General features: G+C 42.1%; 1 protein-coding gene across 1 annotated transcript in view; it reads left to right on the top strand.

The window, feature by feature from the left end:
• Nucleotides 1-538: 538 nt before the first annotated feature.
• LOC124410644 (mucin-17) overlaps nt 539-22,819 on the top strand; it is a 38,145-nt gene continuing 15,864 nt past the window's right edge. Inside the window, exons 1-2 of the mRNA XM_046889163.1 lie at nt 539-713; nt 16,857-16,966. Of these exons, the coding sequence (XP_046745119.1) occupies nt 16,876-16,966 (91 nt within the window). The 5' untranslated portion in view covers nt 539-713; nt 16,857-16,875. The remainder of the gene's footprint in view (nt 714-16,856; nt 16,967-22,819) is intronic.

Genomic DNA, 22,819 nt, shown 5'->3' with positions numbered 1-22,819 from the left:
CTGCGTATCCCGCGGTCCAGCGTACAGTGGGCTTCCAATGTTGGCAACTGAACGTCCGGGGCAGAAATGCGCCGGCTCGGCGTCGGCGTCGGCGTCGGTGGCGACGGCGGCGGCGGCGGCGGTGACGGTGGAGGGTGCTTCTTCTCGGCGGCGGCGGCGACGCTGGTCCGCGGGTCCGAGTCTCTTCTGTAGCCGCGGGCCATCGCATACAGACCCCCGCCAATCAGCGCGTCGCGACGGAGTAGGGGTCGGGCGCGCAAAGGTATTTAAAGTGTAGGCCCGAAGCTGCGCATGAGTTCACTTCTGTTTGGTGCGGTGGCGCGTCGAGTACGCACACCGCTTTAAAGGGTGCTTCTTGTACGAGTAGGTCTTTTTATAAAAGTATAATATAACATACACACACACACGCACGTGGAACCGCGTACGACGCCGTATATATTAATAGATATTTATTAGATCGGTTGACCGTTTTTTTTTTTTTTTTTGTATTTTGATTAATTGATATACATACTGTACGCGATATAGACTCTCAGGTCAATTCAAGAAAGGGGATATATTTTTCATACCTAAATACATGTAATTCATCGACGCGAGTAATAAACGGGGTTGTAATCCGACGCGCGCGAAGTTGGAAATTTTATACGTACGCACATCACGAGCATCAACATTGCCGAACGACGGACTCATCGCAAGAAGCTACGGATTCCGCATAGGTAAGTGAGCTGAGATGAACGTGCGAAACACGTACCTACCTCGCGTTGTAAGAGGCGAGAATGAGAAAAAGGGACAGCGCCGAGAGACATTGCCATCCCAATCGTGCGCAAAGTACGACAAATTAAACCAAAGCTGGCTCCGTTATCAAGTGTTACAAGCGAAACGTATAAAATTGTGCAGGTGCCAAGTGCTTCAAGTGACTTATCAATAATCAATCCAACCACGGATATATGACCATAAATTTGAAAAAAGAACACGAAAATTGGAAAAGAAAAAAATCAAAAGTGCTCGTTATTGAACTGTGCAGTGCACTCTCATAAAAATTCTTATATGGATACTATAAGTGAAAGAAAATTTCCCCCGGAAAAAATCAAATATGTATATATTATATGTATATATGTATTATCATGCCTAAAACGAAATGTCAAAACCTGTGCAAAACACATCTGCGGATTATATCAGGACCGACTTCATCTCTTTCGATCGCGTACGACGGCTTAAATTTTTGTCCAAACCGTAATTTCTTGAGGTCTCAGTCACTGAGTGTGATAAGAAAAAAAAAATCGCTTACTCCTCAACTTCTCAATCGCGAAGTTATTAGCGAAAATGTGATATAGAATTGTATCTCGACAGTGCGTAGGATCAATTACGACCGTGAAATTATCCGTTACGCTGAGGGTTATATATACATGGGTATAATAAGTTCGAGAAAACAACCTGTGCAAAAAAAGTATTCGCCTATTATTTGATTTTCTTCAAAAATTTTACACGGACTAAGAATATAAAGTCATCTTGTACGAAACCACTCATTACCAAAATTATATTGAAAAAAAAGAAGAGGTGAATTTAAAAAAAGTAGACAACAGAAAAGAAAACGTGATCCAATCTGAAAAAAACCAAGTGTCGAAACAGAGTTGAGATGTTTAAGAAAAACCGGTGTGGCATGATTAGACTTAAATTGACTACCGCGTTACCCCGAACACGTATATATATATATATAAAGTAAGACGAGTTTGAAATGATGAAAAACTCACCTACGTTTATCGGTTAAGGATCGACGTGCAGGTTCACAGAGTTCACGCGAGACATCGCAAGATGCCCGGCGCGGCGACGACGCCCGACATCCACACTAAATAATTCAAAACCCGAACCCGATAGGTATGCAAGTCCGATCGCGACTTGGACAATAAATGAACCCAACCCGCGCGATCCTGCATTTAATTCGATGGATCGGCGACTAACACGAAAGAAATGATGAAAAGGAGTTTTTTTTTGCTATTCACTTGGTCACTCCATTCTGCAATTGATGCTTGGCTGCTTTAGAGCAGAGATTTTGAGGTAATCAAAAAATTCTGATAAAGACGGAGTCTGGCGAAAATATTTATAAAATATGTCATAATTGAAAAACGCGTTTTTTGTCCGGCAACTTATAAATTTCCTGAGAATGAAATTACATTCTTCGTCTGATATATCGATGCACATAAGTGGAATTAATCAATTTGTAGAATTTATAGTTATACTTCAAGTATTATAAAGAACGGAAGAAAAATGTATAATAACTCATCTGATTTATCGTTTACGAGAGTTTCACTTTTTTTACTCTCATAAAAATATTCTAAATTGTATAAGTTCGGCGACACTGTTTGTCATTTTAATCCGTTTTTGATATGTCATAACTTGATCTAATTGGTCAAAATATTGAGAAAACGAACTTCAAGCCTAATATCGAAAAAGCGGTTCACACGTTGATTTAATTTCCTCTTTCGTCAATCCTCTCATTTAACGCGTGAAGTAAACGAAAATTTGAAGAAATCGTTCTTACTTTGCAACGGAATTTTATACAGGTTTTCGTATATCTTACCTTTCTACAATAATGTGACATTTAAATTGAATTGCACAGAGGCCCGCCTTATTCGAGGTTAATTAAAAAATATTAACCCTGTTCAACTAGCTCGTTATCAGTCAAACACGTGAACGAGTCTTATTCTCCACAAAAATAATTTGAAAAAGTATTAAACTCGGGACAATCATCGAGATGCATTGAATTAATACTGAAAGTATAGTGGAGTGGCATGCATACTAGAGCATGAGATAAAATTTGTGAAAAGGTGCAGCAGCAGCAGCAGCTACAGCAGCTTAGCTCGATGATATGGACGCTGTCGCATTGTCGAATGGATGGCGGGTTGCCCGTCACACGTACATTTGGTCCTGAGTTGTCGTCGTGAATGTAGGTACACCAAAGGTGCTACGTATACAGAGATAGCACAGTGGGACCATTGTTGCGTGTATTGTGTGCCCGGTGGAGGGCAGAACAGTCTACAATTGAACAGATCGCGTGTATAATAGACGCCCCCGAAAAGTCTGATAGACGCGAAACGAGAGCGAGAAAGATAGGAGAGAGGGAGAGAAGTATGGTGAGCCTGCGGGAACAACCGGGAGGGGAAAACAGAACTGGTATATAACTATCCTAGAGCAAATATAAATTCATGGAATTCGGCCTTTGTCGCGTTACTGTTGGGCGCAACTGCCGCTGCGGCTCCAGCTCGCCTACTGCAGTCTGAAAAATGTGCATAACAATACGCGATAAATTTTACTCCACGTCGCCTGTGTCATTTTCGTCTCCTACGCCGGATATTCCATGCTTCCAAAGTATCAAACTTTCATTCATATTTCCCGCCTGCAGATTTCCAAGCACGAGTATTATCAGATTCCATACTTGAACGCCATTTCTCCCTTCATCACTACAATTTATCACCACGACTGAAATAACTACCGATCTCAATCGTTTGGAGGTCACGGAGAAAACTCACACCCACCATGACCTTAGAAACCATGGATGGCTGTCAAGTTTGCCAATTTTTTTGGCTGCGAACTATTTAATCCAACGAACCATCCAAGTCGAATTCCATTTAACAGTGATTTGCTGACTCTCTTCCTCGTTCGAGCAAGTGAACTTCACGCTATTGAACCGGATAACGCAGGTTCAGCGAGACGCGTTCCAATTTTCCTGAATCATTTAATGGAAAGCCACGCCCGATTACGCAACGACCGTAACATGACACCTCCGGGTTGAATCCGATCGCCCGAGGCCAACATTGCGCCGTTTCATATTAGCCGTCCAATATAACTGTATATGATATAGAACCGATGAAACCTGTAAAAGTAAACCGCAATTTAACGGGCAACCGCTTACATATTTCCATAAGACGGTTCTTTTTTTTAAATCCTATGTAAGCTTCCTCTTGCCGCAATACGATTTGTCGACGCTACGCACGAACGCAACGCGACCCGAATGTCCAACTCGATTCCTCTACTACCGATCGGCGCGGGAAATAATGGCAAAATGCCAGCTGCTCACATCGCGTCGAGAGGCATTATGCCCATCCACACAAATGACATACACCGGCGGTATGGAGGTACTTCCATTAGTTTGGTCAACCTTCCGCAAGCTTGGCCCACATCGAGTTCCACTTCGGTTCCAGTTCCATTCTAGTTCAACGTAAAGCACTGATTTACCAGATCTGGCCCGACCTCGACTTACAGAATAATTGTAGCCCGGATAACAGGTTGTTCCACCGTGTGTAACACACATTTCAGCAAATCCACTCTGACAACATATCCTTATGGCTTGGATTTGTCACACTTTAAGTTATCTCATCTAGGCCCAATCAGTGATAGTGAATCACGACTCGATCTCGGCCATTGGGGCGGGGGGGGGGGGGGGGGGGGGAGGGGGAGGTTTCGTCTCATTGCGGTGGGCGGCTAAATTCGCTCTCGTGTCGTCACCGGTGGGATGCATGTATGCATATGTGAGAGAAAAAGTAGAGAATTAAGGAAAAATAGTGAAAAAGAAAAATGTATGTAAGGTTTGACCTCGGGATTTATCTCCATTGCGAACCAGTTAACGGTACATTTTCCATCGCGTCGAGTAACACGCGCAAGAAAAGAAGAGGAGATGGCGACAAAGAGAAGAGAACGCTATCACTTACATTGCAGCAGCGTTGCAGTACCGACGTGCGCGCGAGGCGGCGGTGTATATGCAACGAGGGGTACTAAATCCTGGATAATTAGTACTTAAATGCAGATTGGTTAACGAAGCGAGTAGGTAGGTGGATACGTGCGCTGTGGTAGCGGTGGCAGTTCTTCCTTTCCTTCCTTTTACTTTTCTTCTTGCCATTCTCTTTTCTTTCTACCTTACATCGAATTTATTTTCGCCTCCGGCTGCAGGCTAATTAAACATCCGACAAGCGCTGTCATTTATGTCGAACGAGTCTTCGATGCCCTGGACGAAATATGAAACCTCGTCATCAGGATTAATCTTCGCGATAATACTTGTACAGTACACAACTTGTTGGAAATATCGAAAAATATTCATCGCTTTGGAATTTCAAAATCTCGGTGAAACTTAGGTACTCGTTGGGTTCTTAGAATTTCTTTTGCAACATCTTATCACAATGTAAAATGTTACGTGCGAGGAATATGCCATTTCAAGTGCTCTGGAATATTCATTTATTTATATTTCAAAATCCTTCGGTACAATACGGGTGAAAGCGGACGGAATTACTGATACCAATTCGAGTTTCAAAACGATTGCGTAATAAAGAGCAACGCAACTGGTCATCCGATGTGACTATCTCACCCGCGAAAAGATTAATCGTCAAGTTTAACCGCCGACGACGAGACCTCTGAGGTGTGACGACTCCTACCCGGGATCAGGGGAAGGGGGAAAGAGACACGCGAGATGCTATGCCTGAAGAGTATAGGAGACGCGGTTAGATGGTATCGCGTCCTTCGGGGGAGGCATAGAGCTCCGTGCGGCCCCTGCATCCGGTTCACCATCCACACGTTAGGTATTACCCCGTGCAGTCTGCCTTGTCTTGCTCTTCTGGCAGCAAAGAGAGCTCTCTTCCTACCAGACACGGTACCATCGTCTACTCCATGCTCGAATAAGGTCCTCTTCTCTCACCCATTTCACCCAAGTACCGACCATCCAGGGTAAGCTCGAGGCGCTGCAGTTGCAAGAGTGTAAAAACGCAGAGACTGTCGGGTCCTGTACGTACGGTATATAACAAGCTATGTGGATCTGGTCCGTAACATTGAAGACACGTCGTGAGAAGAGGCCACGTTAAGGAACCTGTTCGGGTATACCGGTCGATAAGTTCCATCGGCCATTCCATACAGTATAGTATCGAGGGACGTATTTTCGTTGCTTTGCCAACTGTTTCTCACCTCGTCTTTCGGTAGAGTTCAAGTCAAAGTCGGTGAACTGATTCTTCCGTGGCTTGGTGTAAGGAGGTGCGAGTTCTTCGAGAGGCAAATTAAAACTAACTAGCAGTTACCGCAACATGCACACAGAGAAATATTAACCCGTGGAAGGAGACACGCTTGACTCACGCCTTAGGCCTCAGGGTTTCCCGTTGACTCATCGTGCGATTTACTTCTCGAGAATCTGCCGTTCTCCGCAGCTGCATTATACGCATGTGCCCACCTACAGCAGCCATTGTCTATTCGCACGACCTTGGCTTGCGCCAAAAACCGACTCAAATCGATTCTACGAGCTTGGACTGCCAACTATTGCCATTTTTCAGTAACTGGCCATGCGTAGCGTTAAGGAAACTGTTCATCCTTAACCCCAGCCGCGGTATCAGGCAAACAGGGCTTTAAAGCCCTTCGGCATCCGACATTTGTGATCAGACACCGATCACTGAAGTTTGTCGATAAAAAAGGGCGCGGCGTAGCGGTCGATTTGCGACGGATTCGCATAAGGGATTTGCAACCGAGAAACTGCGAGAAGATCGGCTATTTCTTGGAAACCCTACGCCTGATGGACCTCGTCAAGGTTCAGATAACCGCTGAACGCTTTTGTTAACTTACTTGATGCATACACGATACGCCGATCAGCCTTTCTTCGCTTCAGGCAGGATTAATTACCTTAGACACGGTTTTTCAGCCACGATGGCTTGACAAATGATTTTCGTAATCGAGGAAATAGATATAAAAGAGTACTGAATGAAAAAATATGGTTTTGTACCAAACATGATAATCGTTTTGACATTTTCAAAAATAATGAATCAGCTTTTCAACGTACCTATTGTATGCCACAGTGCTAATGAAAAACTAGTTCAATGTTGTAATTTCAGTGCAGTAAAGTACTAGGCCTACTTAAACGTGACCTACAATAAGAAAACTGACAAGTTTCATTATTTCACACATACAACAGAATATTTAACCTTCAAAATTTAGTACGACATCACTATTGACCAGATTTTCGGTAGCTACACTTTAAAAACGGAATGGATAGCAGTCAAGGATGAAGATCAAGCGTTTCATTTCGAAACTAGAGTCCATAAAGATCAGGCACTTTTGGATGTTTTCCTTCTATAACGGTACATCTTTGTCTATCATTTCCATTTCACTTATCGCCGTAGTAAAACGAATCAAGTTGCAAATATTTACTCGCAACGTAGACAAAGACAACATCGAAACACTGGAAAAAGATATCCCTTCGTTGGATTTCGTTCGTTCATTCGTACGTGCGTGGGAGGGGGGCAGGTAAGGGCCAGCCGTCTCGTTAACCTGGATGTTTGCCCTGACAACACCCTCGAACCTCAGCGGCATATTTGACCGCCGTAATACAAGGAATCTCCGAACTTTGGATTTACTTTAGCGAGCGGTATCCCTTGCGACGAGCGCGCTGCATATGCCAGCGGCATCAGGACTGCCTGCCACTTAGCGATCCCACGCGGGTAAACAAGTCAACGAAACTGGGAAATATTTCGAGTCATGTATTCCGGTGCAGCAGAGCTTGAACCATTATACCTTACATGGATATATACATAATTCTGTCGAGGAGATGAGACTCTCAGTGACCTCAGGACAGGTTTATCAATCGCACGATCACGTCCCTTGTCTTCCAATCACGCTTTGTATAATATTTCGTAACACGTGGCCAATCGCATGAGCATTCTTAACAGCCACCAACGGTCACAGCTATTGCGGTTCGAGTGTAGAAAGGTCGACTTCCGCTACTCTCGAATCCGTGCGCGAACGGTCAGCGACTTCGTCCTCGTCGACGCGGTCCATCGAGCAACGTGATCCACTTTCAGATATTTCTTGGCAAGGACCAAGTTCAGTCATATAGCGGGACTTGGTACGAATCCGACCTTAAAGTTGATAAAGAATCACGGTGTATCGCTCCGCGAGCCAAAGACCACGCAGAGCCACGGAGCCATAGACTCGCACGGTCGATCACCGTGAAGTAATGAATCAGTTCGATCTGCACGGTCAATAACTATGGGCGCGGGCTGAACAAGAAGTCTCGCCTTTCTTCTGTTCATTCTCATCCTCATCATCGCGGAACCTCGGCTCCTTTGCTTTTTATTTATTGGCATGATTGTCGAACTCTGTCTCGAACTGTCAACGCAATTTTCTTTTTTTCATTTACACATTACACGTATGCATTTTTTCTCATTCCTCTTTTCCCTTCTCTACTCTTTTATTTCCTATTTTTGTCCCCGTACGCAACTCGGCAGGTTTTATGGTATCTCAGTATTCGAACAGCGTATGACTCCTTTGTACATTAGATTCCGTCTCGGTCAATGTGCAGATTATGCACTAGCCTGAGTAATAATCACTTTTCTCCGAAGTAAGCGACTCCCAAGTTTTTCAATCGTGTAACATGGTTCGATTGAACTATAACACACAGGGCTCTTAAGACACACTCAGCGTATTTTAGCTGATTTCAATATAAGATATTGAAGTAACTTGAATGACACGAAGATTAATGATACACTGAGAAAATCGACAAGCATAGACAATAAATCGTACCTAGTTGAAGAGAATTTTTTTGTCGCAGCAACGTGTTTGATGATTGCCTGTACTAAACAATTTTGGCACAATGAAACCGATTTATTTGAAATATTTCATCCATACGGTAAAAAATAATAAAAAATTCATGCATTTGCTGTTATCAATTTCGCGAATGAAACAAACGTATAAATTGAATTAACTATCAATTTGAAACAGTTTTACTTCACCGGTGGAAAACAGTTCATTTTGTCCGATTGATATACAGCATAATGACATTTCTCAGTGATTCCTGTTTTGCGCGAAGAAAGTTATCCACAGTTTTCCAAAAACGGACAAAGTGTGCAGGAATTCAAACAGTCGACATAAGCATCGAGTTTGTAAAAACTCTGGTATCGAGAATCGCGGTGCGGCGGCGCTGGCCGTCGGTCGCTGCTGCTTTTTTCATCCAGAAGCTATATTAGCGTTCCGAGGCGTGCATGCACGCAACGATTCCGTGCAGCGTGTTGGGACGTTGCTAATGTTGCTTGTAAGTATCGTCGATGATGACTGGTGATTTGAAGCGCGCGAAGAGACGGGATACGAGGCGATGGGATGGGATGGCGGGGTTTGACCGCGCGGCCAGAGGAGCGGGAGATTCCCCGACCCACGTAACTCTAGCTCAGGTGTTCTATAAATAGACCATGCGTGTTGCCGACCTGTTGCACGCCGCCTTCTCCGCGTGTGAACGCCGAGGCCTCCGACGTACGATTTCGAGCCGCGAGGAGCGCGCCGGGTAATCAGAGCTCAGGAAGCCGCTCACGCTCCGTTCGCATCGACACACGCATTTGAGAAGATCGCGCTAATCGTGATCAGCATCCTCGTCGTCGCACGGCCACCACGTGCACGAGCACATCGAGGTTCACAGTCAAGGGCACTAGGCCCCAGGGGACCCCGTCTCGCGATCCTTGTTGATCTAGGATGGTGCTTGAAAGGTCATTTTTTAATTTCAACCGGCTCACTTCCGATATCTGTTTCGAATGATTCAAAATAATTTGCTAATTTTTTTTGACGGTCCAATGTCCAAAAAATCATTTCATTTCGATAAAACTTGCAGCCCGGGGTTTTCGAGGTCACTGATTTAGAATCTGAACTTGAAATTACAAAATTCAAATTGCCGGATCCATTGCGGCAACATTAAGTGAATTTTTGGATTACGATTCATCATATTGGATCCACCTATTTGAATTTAAAAATTCTGAGTTAGATTTAATGTCCCTCTAATGGGGTTAAATGGGAAAATCTACCCTTTTGCGGGCACGGATTAGAGTTGAGATAAAAATCTGAAAAAATAAAGGAATTATTTGGGACCGATTTGGCGGGTGAGCCGGTCGACATTCAAAAATGACCTTTTTAAGGAACACCCTATTGTTAGCCGTGACATTTATCGGACGTTATTTCGCGATTAAATCGTTCCCCTGCAGCATCAGCTCGTAATAACCCCAATTAACCCCGGCATGACACGACTGCGAATCGCTCTTCTCTTGCAAATCTCACTTCGACTGAGGAACGAGATAAATGATAGATTTTATTCATACTTAGAAAATATTGTGATACAATGAAGAAAAAATGAGTCTAACACAAAATACGTGATCTAGCTTGTATATACTAATTACGAAGTTAAACTAAAAGAAAAAAAAGATAAAAAGAAGTAAGAAAGAAAGACCCTCGCAAAAAATTAAAAAACGTAGAGCAGAAATTTATGTAGACCTGACCTAAACACCGAGAGTTGGCAAATATCTAGAAAAATCCAAATATGATCTTCTGGATAGAAAGAGAATTAAGTGCTTACACTCGTCGTGATCTCGTAGCGAAATGGAAGACAACAAAATCGAAAAAAACAGCAAGCTTATATTTACGATTATACTGTAACTTCTAGTATTTGACAAAACGAAACCTAATTGCAGGTAGACATTGACCTAGATATACAAGTACGTGTGATTTCTCGTAGTGGCTCAAAATTGCATCGTATTCCAAGAAAACGCGCATGCATGTGTTTGTTTGTTTGCGTGTGTGTGTGTGTGTGTGGACAACTGAAGATAAGAACTACTCGGCTTATCGTTAGTATGACAAGTGTATTTTGTGACGCCAAGCCCTTACACCGATTCTATTCAAATGCTTGAATACATTGCAAATGCGACGCATGCTGGAACCACTGTAAAAATTCAAAACGCTGTAACTTGGCGAAAAATCACGCGATTGACTTTTAAAAACGTTCTACTGTGCCTCGTTATCAACTGTCAACTTTACGTAGTTGAAACGGTTCTCGCTGAAAATATTGTCTGCATCTATATTTTCTTCTATAGTCACATTAAGTTTCCTAATAGCTGCCCCGCTCGAAAATGAACGAATCTCATCCCGAGACTTTTTTTTACATAACATGCCTAGTTTTCAAGATATCTTAACGTCTTGTTCAAAATCGGACGTCCTGTATATTTCAATATTCGATGTGAGAAAAGAAAGCTACAAACCCTTGACAACTGAACGATTAATCAACTTGATCAGCTGGAAAATTATCCCGATTCACAAGAATCAGAGATATATCGACGAATAAACATGACTCATTGTCAGTTGGAATAAAATATCGGCAATGTACACGTGAATATGTATGAGTAGAAATGACAGAGTCCGCAGTTTAGTCGGTGATTAGTATTCTACATCTGCGCTGTAAATATTTTTACGTAATTTTTGTAAATCAAAAAGCTATAAAAACACAAATATTGTTTGAAACAAAGATTGCTTACAATTAAGCATAGGTATAATTCAAATAAATTAGAAAACGTTTTATTTCACATTATAATATGAATTTTATAGATATTTCCTTTTATTTTATTTCCTCAATATTACAGTAATAACCGTTAAATACATGGTATATTCATGCATTCATCCATTCACTTAAAACGTAAATTATTTGTCAAAAGGTGCATAACGTTGAAATTTTAAATGTGAATTATCTTTCTTTCGATAAAATTGTTTCTCTGATCTTTCTTTATTTATTTTTAAATAGTCTCTTTCTTCAATCTTTATATGTTGAGATTTTGAATTTATAGTATTTTAAATTGTTTTCCTGATAATAACTTAGCCTGTCGTGACAATTACCAAAGATCTTCTGTTGATGTTGTTAACAATGGTGACACGTTCATTGAAAGCGTGGATCCACGGTTTTACATTTTCGAAGACAGCTGAAATGAGTTTTATGTTTCACTTCACACCGACTTTGTTATTACGTAATAGAATCTTCGTTAAAATAAGAAAAAAAAAATAGAAAAAACAGTTCTTAAAATGAAAATGCGGCACATCGTGCTCCGAAGAGAATTTGGCAGAGAGAGAGAGAGAGCGCGCGAGTTAGTCTCCTACGTAATTCGTACTTAAAGTCAGCTTGTACTTGATCATTCTTATGGTTTCGAGCGGTCATATTTGAATCGTTACAGCGCAAAGGTTTGACTCGGATCTGCGATTAGATTTGATTCAATGCTTTATTCGTTTTTCTCGTGTCATCGCTGTTGCAGTTTAATCAAGGAAGAAGAATAATTAAAAATGCTACTCTTTGTCCGGGGATATGAGATGTGACTGGGCAGTGAAACGAAGGTGCGGAAGTCGAGATTGTTGTTTCCGGCTCTTATCTTTCTATCGTTGTGCAAAGTTACGCGTCAGGAGAGCGGCCGGCGGCAGCACGGCTGTAAATTGTTTCAAGTTATGGAGTTTATCTGACTCTGCGAGGATAGACGTAGGTGAGTCAGCCGGCTCTTTTTACAAAAAAGATCGTTGCTCTCCAACCCGCGCGTGAACGGTCATTTAGATAAGCTGCTCTCTACCTGCCGCACTAATACCTACCCGAAGGTGTATTTGCTCACGTTTCACTTGCACACGAGAGCTGGGCGGCGGGAAGCGGGGGCATGGAAGAACCGTGTGCAAATGTAAACAGCCACAACTCCGGGTACACCTATGTCTACTTGAATAATTTCAAGCAAAAGAAACTACACGGAAGGCAATCGCAGTTATTCATCGTTGAATGGACGGCGACGCGGAGTTGAGCTCTAGAAGCTATGAATAACATTTACACTTTTACCCTCCTCCCCCCTTATATCCGCCTAGCTCCATAGCTCCATTGCTATCTCTATCTACCTGCACATCTCCTATTCCGTTTATTCCAAAGTCTCTTGACATCGTACCGTCTTAAATCACAACGAGATAGGTGCCCGCATATAAGAAACGTGTGATCTCGGTAATTAAAACCCGGTGTAACACCGTAATATCTCTGGTCCATTAAAAGCCATCAATTACCACCGCTGTATCCTTCCCTTCGCACATCGTCACTGTGTGAAACCTCCAACCATAAGCATATAACTCACCGCGCTAGGGCATGATAATGGGCATGTCCCAACGTGCACGTGGCTCCAGGCTGCGATTTGCATGCTGTAGAAAAGATCGCCAGTCACTCCAGGGTCGTTTTAGAGTTAATCACCGTGCGAGTCGATCCGCGACGGCAGACTGCATAATCCCCCGACTGCCAAAGTCCAAGCAACCGAGTCATAACCGGATGGCCAGGTTCTTGCCGAACTTGGCAATCGGCGGTGGCATTTCATTACCTGGCATCAAATCTTAACTCGTAACGAGTCTCGCCATCAACTTGTTCGCTGCGGTGGACGGTGGCACGCGGAAGTCCTCGTCCTCGGGGTGACCATCGCGCCTCGGGGCAAAGTAACGCGTGTGACCCTTGCGCCATGTATTACAGCGACGGTGAAAAAGGACCAATTGCCATTACCGTTAGGGGAATTATTTTTTTTCGGGATCATCGTGAAACGCGGCATATTCATTATAAATTCGAATAATACTTACACCTTAAGGGTGAACGACTGCCCATGTAAGCCGTGATTTTTCGGGCTGAAAACGGCAGGTAGGTCCTTGGTCCTTGTTGTTTACCCTTCGTTTACGTGTTACCCGTGTAACAGAAATCCTGAAGAAAAATTCTCTGAAATTTTTTCCGTAAGGAGATGTTACAACTGCTGGCTAATTCAGATATCCGTCATTTATAATTTTGGCAAGCAGGAAAAATATTCCGGTTCGGCCACTTCAAACTTCATGAATTATTATTAAATTGGTTACAAAACGTCAGTGAGGTGAATCGACATTCAGATATTTAAAATTCGTTTCAGAATGTTAATTAGTATCAACAAGACGTGATAGCTATACGAAAGTAACTAAGCAACTTATCGTTAGACACTGCTGTAAGATCTTTCGGTATTTTTCAAATTTTACTTATCAAAATTGAACCAATGTCCTAAAAATTATATAAATACAATGTGTGGTAGAAGCTTCTCTTCTGAATACGAAATCGGATACACATAATCTAGTAAATTATTTGTGCGTATTTAATTATCATCGTAATTACCGATGATCAACAAACCAAAACGTGACTTCCTGTCACCTTCAAAGAGGCAGGAATAATCCTTCGAGATCAAGTTCCGAACAATTATTGCTGTTAACTCGAGCTCTGCTTGACAGCCAGAAGGATGAACCGAGGTCACGAGGTACCATGGCATTTTTTTTTCCTCGTTCCGGCGGGCTCGTTAAGGCGATATCACTGTAGGAGCGTGACATCCCGATTCAGCACGGCGCTTCTGTACGATGATCAGCTTCAGTTATATTCTAAAGTGGAATCGTCTGCAGTAAACCTCGTCGGTTTAATACCTGCCGTCTGATCGTGCAGAACGAGAAGAATGGTGTTAATTTTTTCAACCAGGAGGTCGGATGGGAGGGCTGGACCCGATGGTGAAAATAATACGATTGCAGAAAATTAAGCGTGCTAATTGCGCAAGAAATCGTGTAGTCATCCTGGCAACGACGTTGAATAGGATGATGGGGTACGACTGGCAACTCGCAGCAGCATCTCCGTGGCAACGATCACTTCACACGTGCAGAATATTCTCGAGCAGTGCCCGCATGCGGCGAAACGTCATTAGTCACGGGATATTAAGCGGGTTTATGGCTCCCAACAAATCAATGAGACGTCTAATGGAGAGAAAAAATGAACCCGAAGGGAGTTCACGGGGAGGTTACGAGGTCCCTCTGAGGCGGGTGCAGACGAGGGCACAGTGACCGCCCGGGTGACGTGATCCTCCTCACGGACCATCGGGGGTGGGAGTCAATGCAGAGGCGGAGGCTGTAATCATATTCCGCGTTCCATGCTAATGGCTCCGAGGAGCCAGCCTCTCGAGCCTTCCGGCAGTAACGGAATCGCTCGCGCGGCCTGGCCGTCACCCCATGGCAGCCGTGCAGCGGTATCGAGGCGGTTATCCTCGGCCCTGTCTTCCGCCCATAACACCAAGCCGAATCACAATCAGAGCTTCATCGATCGGCCCGTTAATTACAACGTTTCGATGTTGTGAAACTCGATTTCAGATGCTCGGGAGGTCACGTGTGACTCGATCGAGTCTCCCAGCTGTTGGTGGTGGCGATTTGTTGTATGTTCTCGAGCTCCAATCGGCGTAATCGATTGTATTTTGTATTTAATTACCTCGTCAACTTCCTTACATATGTACATGATGTTTTTTTCATTCATTTTATTTCATCAAAGGCGGGGTTTTTGTCACTCGATATGCGTACAATATATTAAAATAACTAGAAAACGAATGGTTTCCTTTCGTAGAGTTGTCTAACAGGTATAATAAGAAATCAATTATGTGTAAAGGAAATCAATTATCATTAATTGGTAGAATGTTATGTATGAGGATTTAATGAATCTTCAACTTTATTCTGTGGAAATATTCCACATCAAAAGATTGTATCTGACGTCAATGTTTTTTCTATTTTGGGAATATTGAATTGAAGTGTACTTCAATGATTTTAAACCGTCAATTAAAATGATCTCAGATTGTTGATCATACGTCATGATGAAATATAAAACATAGATGTCAATAGTATTTTGCGAAACTGTTAATTCAGATTGCTGAATATTATGAAATAAGTCAGAAGTAGAATACTGCAGATTTTGAGAGTTATGGTTACACACCTCGAAAATACTCGTGAATTCACAAATTTGTCATGAAATAAAATACTCGTATAAAGGTAATTTCTTATAGAGTGTAAAACGCATGCAGATACAGAGACTTGAAAGTAACGAGGACTATTACTTCGCTGAATCAAAATTACGCCACTTGATCGACGTGTATTTGCCTGTATCCAATTGTAAAAAATAACATGGCGACTACGCAAGTGGCTTGCAACGAACGACGATTCTGAATCAAGAGTGAGAAAAGATATGTTAAAGAAAACAAAAGAAATGAATTTATGGCGGCATACCGAGAACTACGAATGTTCCTTGAGGCGAGAAATAGGCATGCGAAGAGTTAGGTGTAACAAACACGAACCGAGAGAACTTGTCGAGAACGTAAGTGGAATTAGTCTCAGTCCGGTGGTTCGAGGGAGTAAAGGGACCCGGACGGACGGACATGGCGGTAGTGCATTGATATGCACCAGGTGTCGAGGTGGTGCTAACAAGTGACGTAGACCCAAGACGTCCCGAAGAGGAGAAATATGGGGGGAAGGAAGTCGACGGAGCACACGCTACTGTAGCCGTTGACCATTCACCGAATTCCGCATCGAATGGGTTGTAACGAGAATACGGAATGACGTAAGCGTCGTCGCCAACCTCCGTCGTTCACCTTGGGGTTAAGCATCGTGCAAGCTACCTATGAGGATGATACTTTATGCATTTCATACCATTTCTCGACTATCGAACATCATCTCACGTGTTCGTAATTGCAATTATTAAGGTGTAATTTATGACTTATGCCGTGTAAAACGGAACTGGCGTTAACGATCCCGAGGCTAATAGCGCGCAGCACTTGGAGCATTCATGGAAACCTCCGGGCGGTTAATTCTTGTTCGCTGATGCAAGCAAGTCGCGATTTTCTACGCTTACGATAAAGCCGCGGCTGTAAGAGGGATACAAAAAGAAACACGTGGGGAGTAAATTTTCTCGGACGTCGTGAGAATTAAAAATTCTTGTCGGCTAAGCGAGTCTTGATTTTTTGTTTTTGCCATAAAGCACCGCGCTTATGAAATTGAGACGTGTGAGCGGATTCTCACACATCTACACCGATCTTTTTGCATTTGAAAGTGTTTGCGCACTGTAAATTTTCATAACCTGCACTTGAAACAAGCCCTCGAAAAAGTTCCCACGTTAATGTATTTACACTGCGCTTCACAGACACTTGCTACGGACCTTACGAAGGTCCGAGCTCACGCCTCTTCACACTTGGAGAATAACCAGAATTTCTTTTATTAACTTGCAGAAGACAAAGAACCGCCGACATGTCGGCGTTGAGTGCCGGGATGAGCCGACCCGGGGAGATGATCCTGTTCCTGGCTATCGCTTTTCTAGCAATCTGTTGTTCACGCGCTGGTAAGTTTTTACATTTTCTAGATGTGTCTTTTTTTATCAAACCGTTTCAACATTCTGTAAGCTCTGAATCCCCGATTTCCTAAAGAGAATCAGCTTCCGGATTTTCCGCTTTACCTCTTCCCATTCGTTCATCACAGAACTTCGGATAGTTTCTCTAATGCTTGCGGGTCAGAGTCGATCACTGCCGAAGCGGCAATTCATATTTTCTACAGAAATTTATCCTGCAAAATGAAAGACCGACGGAGTCCGATCCTACAGAATGAAAATTCTACAGAGTAGGGTAAAAAACATTTTACTTGAAATAATAAACATGTTTTGTACAGAATGCATACCGCAGTCCAGTTTTACAGAAATTTACTTAAGAGAACCATTTCTACAGAAAAATAGTTTTAATTAGACCATGTCTAAAACCACAACACCCTATTCCCCGACAAAACGCGGAGAGTGTCTGTATCATCCAGAAAGTTAGTATAAGTTGGGCTTCACTTTCTGTAGAAACTTGTGAAGAACTTTGTACAAGAGTATAAGAGGGCAACGGAGAATCATTTCTCTGTAGAAACGATACCCTTTCCACAAATTTCTCTAGAACTACACTTTGCCAAATCGATCCGATGTTGAATTTACGTAGAATAATTTTTCTGTAAAAAAGATTATATTTATTAGTTCAAATTAAATGTATATTGTAGGACCGCACTCTATAGGACTTTTACTAAATAGAATTTTTAGAACTGGAAGCCTCTCGTAAAGATTGTACGCGACCATATTCGTTCCCGACGGAGCTTCAACATCTTCCATGTCATTGGAAGACCGAGTTCGCGGTACTGGATGATCGACTTCCGTTCAAGTGAAGCCGGTTTAGCGAGGGTTAAGGACCCCTTCAGTTCACGCTAGTCAACGTATGTCGCCAAGCTCGTTGAGCTCAGTAACGCGAAGTTCATTGACAGTCGGTAAACATCTGAGATTGACGGTCATATCGACTTGTCTCCGGGATCAGTTACTCGCGTGCAGCTTAACCCGCGAGGACACCGTTCACCGTCCTCGGAAACCGGCACGACCACTTTCACCAAGACAACGCGCACCCTGTGCAGGTCTAACGAGACTCATTGCCGAGGTCAAGTTCAGCGGTAACTGAAGGATTGGTTCAAGAACCCCATAAAAAATATTTCAGGTGTCTAGCCACCGTCATCTCGTTTCTTTCTTCTTCTATAAGTTTACTTAGTACGCAATTTTTCAAACTTCCAAATCTAATGTTGGGAAGTCAAACTGATTCTTCCTACATTACCATTCGTGTTACATTCGCTCTGTCAAGCGATGTGGTCTGAAAAAATTATAAAACAAACTACTCGTTAATCATTTTAATAAAGTGTTATACTGTTGAATGGCGAACTCATATGTCACACAGCTTCACGTATTTGTTACTTCTTGTTAGTACATTTGCTCTACTCATCTCGCATACAAAGTAACTTGTTCAATTATCGGTAATTGACTAAATAACGGTCTTCAGGACGATCTGGAACGTGTTGAGTTCATCTCGATTTATCCTCCATCATGATCTTCAGTATCTACCACATTTTCTTGTTTCTTCAAATTATTCACAATGCAAAAATGCTAAAAGTGCATTCGAGTCTCTTAACTAGAACTTAAAATTGTTATGCAATCAAGAAATCTCTTCGTCATGGAAATATATATGTTCCAAAAATGTCATATCTTCTTCATATGTGATACAAAATCCATCAATAAAATCGTTAAACATGCATGAGAAAGAGATTTATTTTGCATGGTTGAGAAATCTTGTTCATACCAACTGATCCTTTCGCTGAGTACAGACTATAGAAAACAAATCAAGGGTTCGGAATATTTTAGTATTGAATCTTTTCCCGAGATATGATAGAATCCAGCTGACACAAGTTGGTTACCCTAGTGAAAAAAATTCCAATTATTCTCCACAAAAAACTTGACGATTTTTGGGGAACTCGGAACGCGATCACAGTTTCTGAATAGACTTTATCGCAGAACTTCGTATTTTTTCATAGACAGTTGTACAATGGTTTGCCGTTTCACGATGGTCATTCGAGCGTTAATTGTTGATATAGATTTAATTGTTTGTAGAATATCGTAGAATTCCTTTTTTAGAAAAACAAGTAACGTTTGATTTTTTCACGTTCATTTCACGAAAGAAATAAGACAAGATTGATTGAAAGTAATGTGGCATATTCGTTGAATTCATTGAGATTATATTCTCAAGATGTAAAATTTCTTTCATAATATTTAGCTTGTTTTCGTTAAGTTTTCCTTGTGAAAGAGATGCAACATACTATAGTGATAGCTATTCACAAATAGTATTTGATACCATCTCGTAGAGATTCGCAATCGCATTATAAAGCCTTTTACCTATATTTGTTTTTTTTCTGCAAAATTCAGTGAAAACCGATTTCTTCGTTTCCAAGTTCTAAATTTCATTAACACTTATGAGGACTCCTAATTTATTACAATTATCTACTTAAAACTATGAGTGTTCCTATTCAATTAGAGATTTTCTTACTCATATGTACAATTCTCCAAGAGTTCACGAGATTTTACATTCATCGTTACAGCCTGCATATATTAAATTTTCAGCTTGTAGCGGAAAATTGTCGATCGTTGTAGTATTTCGTAGAAGTTCGTATTCGACCGCAAAATTTCACTAAGTCTTATTCAGTTTTGGGGTGATTATTTTTTTTCTATTTTGAAAAGAGTTGTAGATGAAAGCATCGTTTCTACAGTGCAAACAGTGGATTACAGCAGTTTGTCTACATTTTTCAGGCTGTGAGTTCTAGTCAAACCTGTAGTCTGTCTCTTAGAAAAAGCTTGACCGCTGGCAACAAAGCAGTGATTATAACTACCTAAACCCGTGCTACGACCCTTGAGCATTACAGGGTGACGTATTAATCATATGCAAGGCGTTATACTGTAGTTGGTACAGTTTAACAGTTATAACGAATTGTCCAATGACCATTCAGACAAGAGATACGAGCATCTTTTTCCGTGGCATTCCATAATGGAAAGATCTTTCCTACGGGACTAGAGGCCTCAGTCCTGCGCAGAAACGGGAAAAACGGAAACGTGCAGAGGTCAACCGAGGCCATCCGGGGAAAGGCATAGCGGAACGTGTGGGTGCTGCGTCAGTGCAACGCAGAGGTTAAGTAATCTTACCAGTCGACTTCGAGCAGGCTATCTTCGGAAAAAACTTTACTATCCACAAGTTGCGCATGAGGTTCAGGGACAGAAATTCTTCTTAACGGTTACCTTGTCGAGTTATTACAGCATAGGCATTGCTGCGAGCTGAGGAGGCGCAGTAAAGGTATAGGAGTAGCACAGAGAGAACCGACAAGCCTCGTCGATAGACGTAAACTCGTAATCACCATGCTATTAAATCAGGTTTTTTTTCTCTGATGGTATGCCGTAAATAATTCACTACTTCGAATCAGCGGGTTTCACGTTCATTACGAGATCGTGGTTGACGATTCTCGCCGAGGCAGCTTTATACGAATCTGCTCGTTGAACTGTGCACGCGCATGACCGGTCGGCTCCAAAGGTAACTTTCACATCAAGGCCGCGGTATGATTTCATAAGTTTTACATGTACATTGCCAAAATCACCTTGAGGCAGGTACAAGTTACACCTACTCATATATGTATGTACAAGCTTACGTAGATACATTTTGCACACTCGTCAACCAGCGTTAAGCAGATCATCCATCCGACGGAAAAAGGTATTACCTTATACACCTTATGTAACATATTCCGAAAATGAAGGAGGCTAAACCTACCTGGTTAGCGCTGCTAAAGAACTCGTTTCAAGTTGATTTTTAGCGTGTTGCGCACCGGCTAATTTCGATTACTCTTGGCTAGGACCGATAATCAACGATAACACATTCTGGCACTATGGATAGGTGCTTTTACTCGGAATACGTAATGAATTTGTGACTAGTGAAATAGAATTATTTTGAATAAGCCGATAGGATATAGTAATTCATCAAAAAGCTATGATATTAAATGGCGAGTGGGCAATTAGGGGCGCGTTTATCACAGGCGACTTCAACTTTATTACGCTGAAGAAATATTTCGTGTAGTAGAAATGAAAACCGTAAGCTGCTTGTAACTAAATATTCGATACGCCGCAACTTCCCACGCAACGTTTTACGTAATTTATTACTCACCGAGAATCGGCGTAGGTGAACCTACTTCCGTAATCAAACGCAGATGTTTTCGGTGTTAATCGTGAGCGCAGATGAACGACCGTCACTATTTTAAATAGCTCCAATCAGCTAGTTAACACTCTTCAGTTATACAGCGCCGTCAAATTCATTTTGGCACATCTAATATCCATTTTTTGTGCACCATCATTATGACGCCTCTTTGTATTCTGCAACCTGAGTCTTCTTAGCCTTGAGTGTATTAGGCCTCAGACGATATGGTTACGTGCTGTTGGCACCTCAAGGCAAAGATACTCATTACAGTTTTTCCGGCTGAGGTCGTGTATGTCCAGTCACGAATCCTTTTGCCAAATTGGTTTCATCAGACTATCGTAGTCGTACGGTCTTCACCTATTGTACCTTGCAACAGAGTCGAACAAGAATGATAATCTTGTTTAACTGTCGTCCTAAAGTGCCGTTTCATGCGATTTTACACACTCTTGACAAAGTGAAAGCATTCTACTTTTTAGCCTGGTTCAATCTTCGCTGTCAATGGTGACCCGTTAGCGACTGCAAGTATTGTTGTCAGGACTCTCATTATTGATTCCAAAAAAAGATTAAATTTTTTACAGTTCCGAAGGCTTCTGAGAAGTATTGATATCGTAAAAAAACTGAATTGTTCATTTCTCGGACCAGGCTATCGATTAGCCAAGTAATAGAGGTCCTTGTACGTACCTGGACAACTACTAAATTCATGAACTACTACGCTCGACTTCCGGCACTACAAAACCAGTCAATCCTCAATGATTTTTTCACAAATGCATAATCTGGCATATTCGCCACAATCTTTCGGATTAAACCAACTTTACGTGCTAGTAGGTATTGAAATCAGGTTGTACCCAATTTTATAACGTGTAGGTATTTTGTAGCGAACCTCTTATACACTCGGATGTCATTTACCGAGACAAACTTCTTGGTACAAATAATTTCATTAAAAATTGTCCGCGTGTCCAGTATGGAATGCTGATTCCCTTGTTCGCATGCGCGTGGGCAGGACAATAAATAAAAAAATTAGAACTAGTGGTACTTGCAAAGCGTGGTAACGGAACTGTAACGATGATGTAAGGAGAATTAGAAAAAATTTATCGTAGAAAACTAAGAATTGAAAAACTGTGAAAACCCCTACCTGATACTGTTGGTTTAAATTGCTTCACCCTCAAAGTTTTTGCTTGCGAGTCCCTGCTCCGGACACTTTAATCTCCAGTAATTATCGTGGAGTGTTGCTAGAAAGACATAGAATAATGGAATAGGGTGAGGAACATTCAGGACCCTAAGCTTTAGCTGGTAACGAGAATTTGCACCCGCACACACGCGGCGGTACATCTGACGCGTTGACTCATTCAACGGCCTTCCCGGCCAACGCAGCCTCCCCTCGGAGTAGCAGATGATGAATGCCTTCTACGTATAGGGTAACGTGCATGACAGGCGGACCTTTCTTCCATTTTTCAACTCCGCACATAATTCTCTTCTGTTTTTGTGTAATCGGTTGAGTGCAATCTATTTCAGAGCCTTGTTGATGTTGATTATAATTACGTGGTATCATTCGAGCACTATGAAGCTACGTGTTAGGAATTATTTTTTTCCCTCTACAATATGAAATTAAAACAAATATCATTCGC

This window comes from Diprion similis, chromosome 9 (genome assembly GCF_021155765.1).
Source record: "Diprion similis isolate iyDipSimi1 chromosome 9, iyDipSimi1.1, whole genome shotgun sequence".
In the NCBI taxonomy this organism is placed as follows: domain Eukaryota; kingdom Metazoa; phylum Arthropoda; class Insecta; order Hymenoptera; family Diprionidae; genus Diprion; species Diprion similis.
Note: the sequence above shows the minus strand (reverse complement) of the source record. Positions and strands in the feature narration are given on the sequence as shown.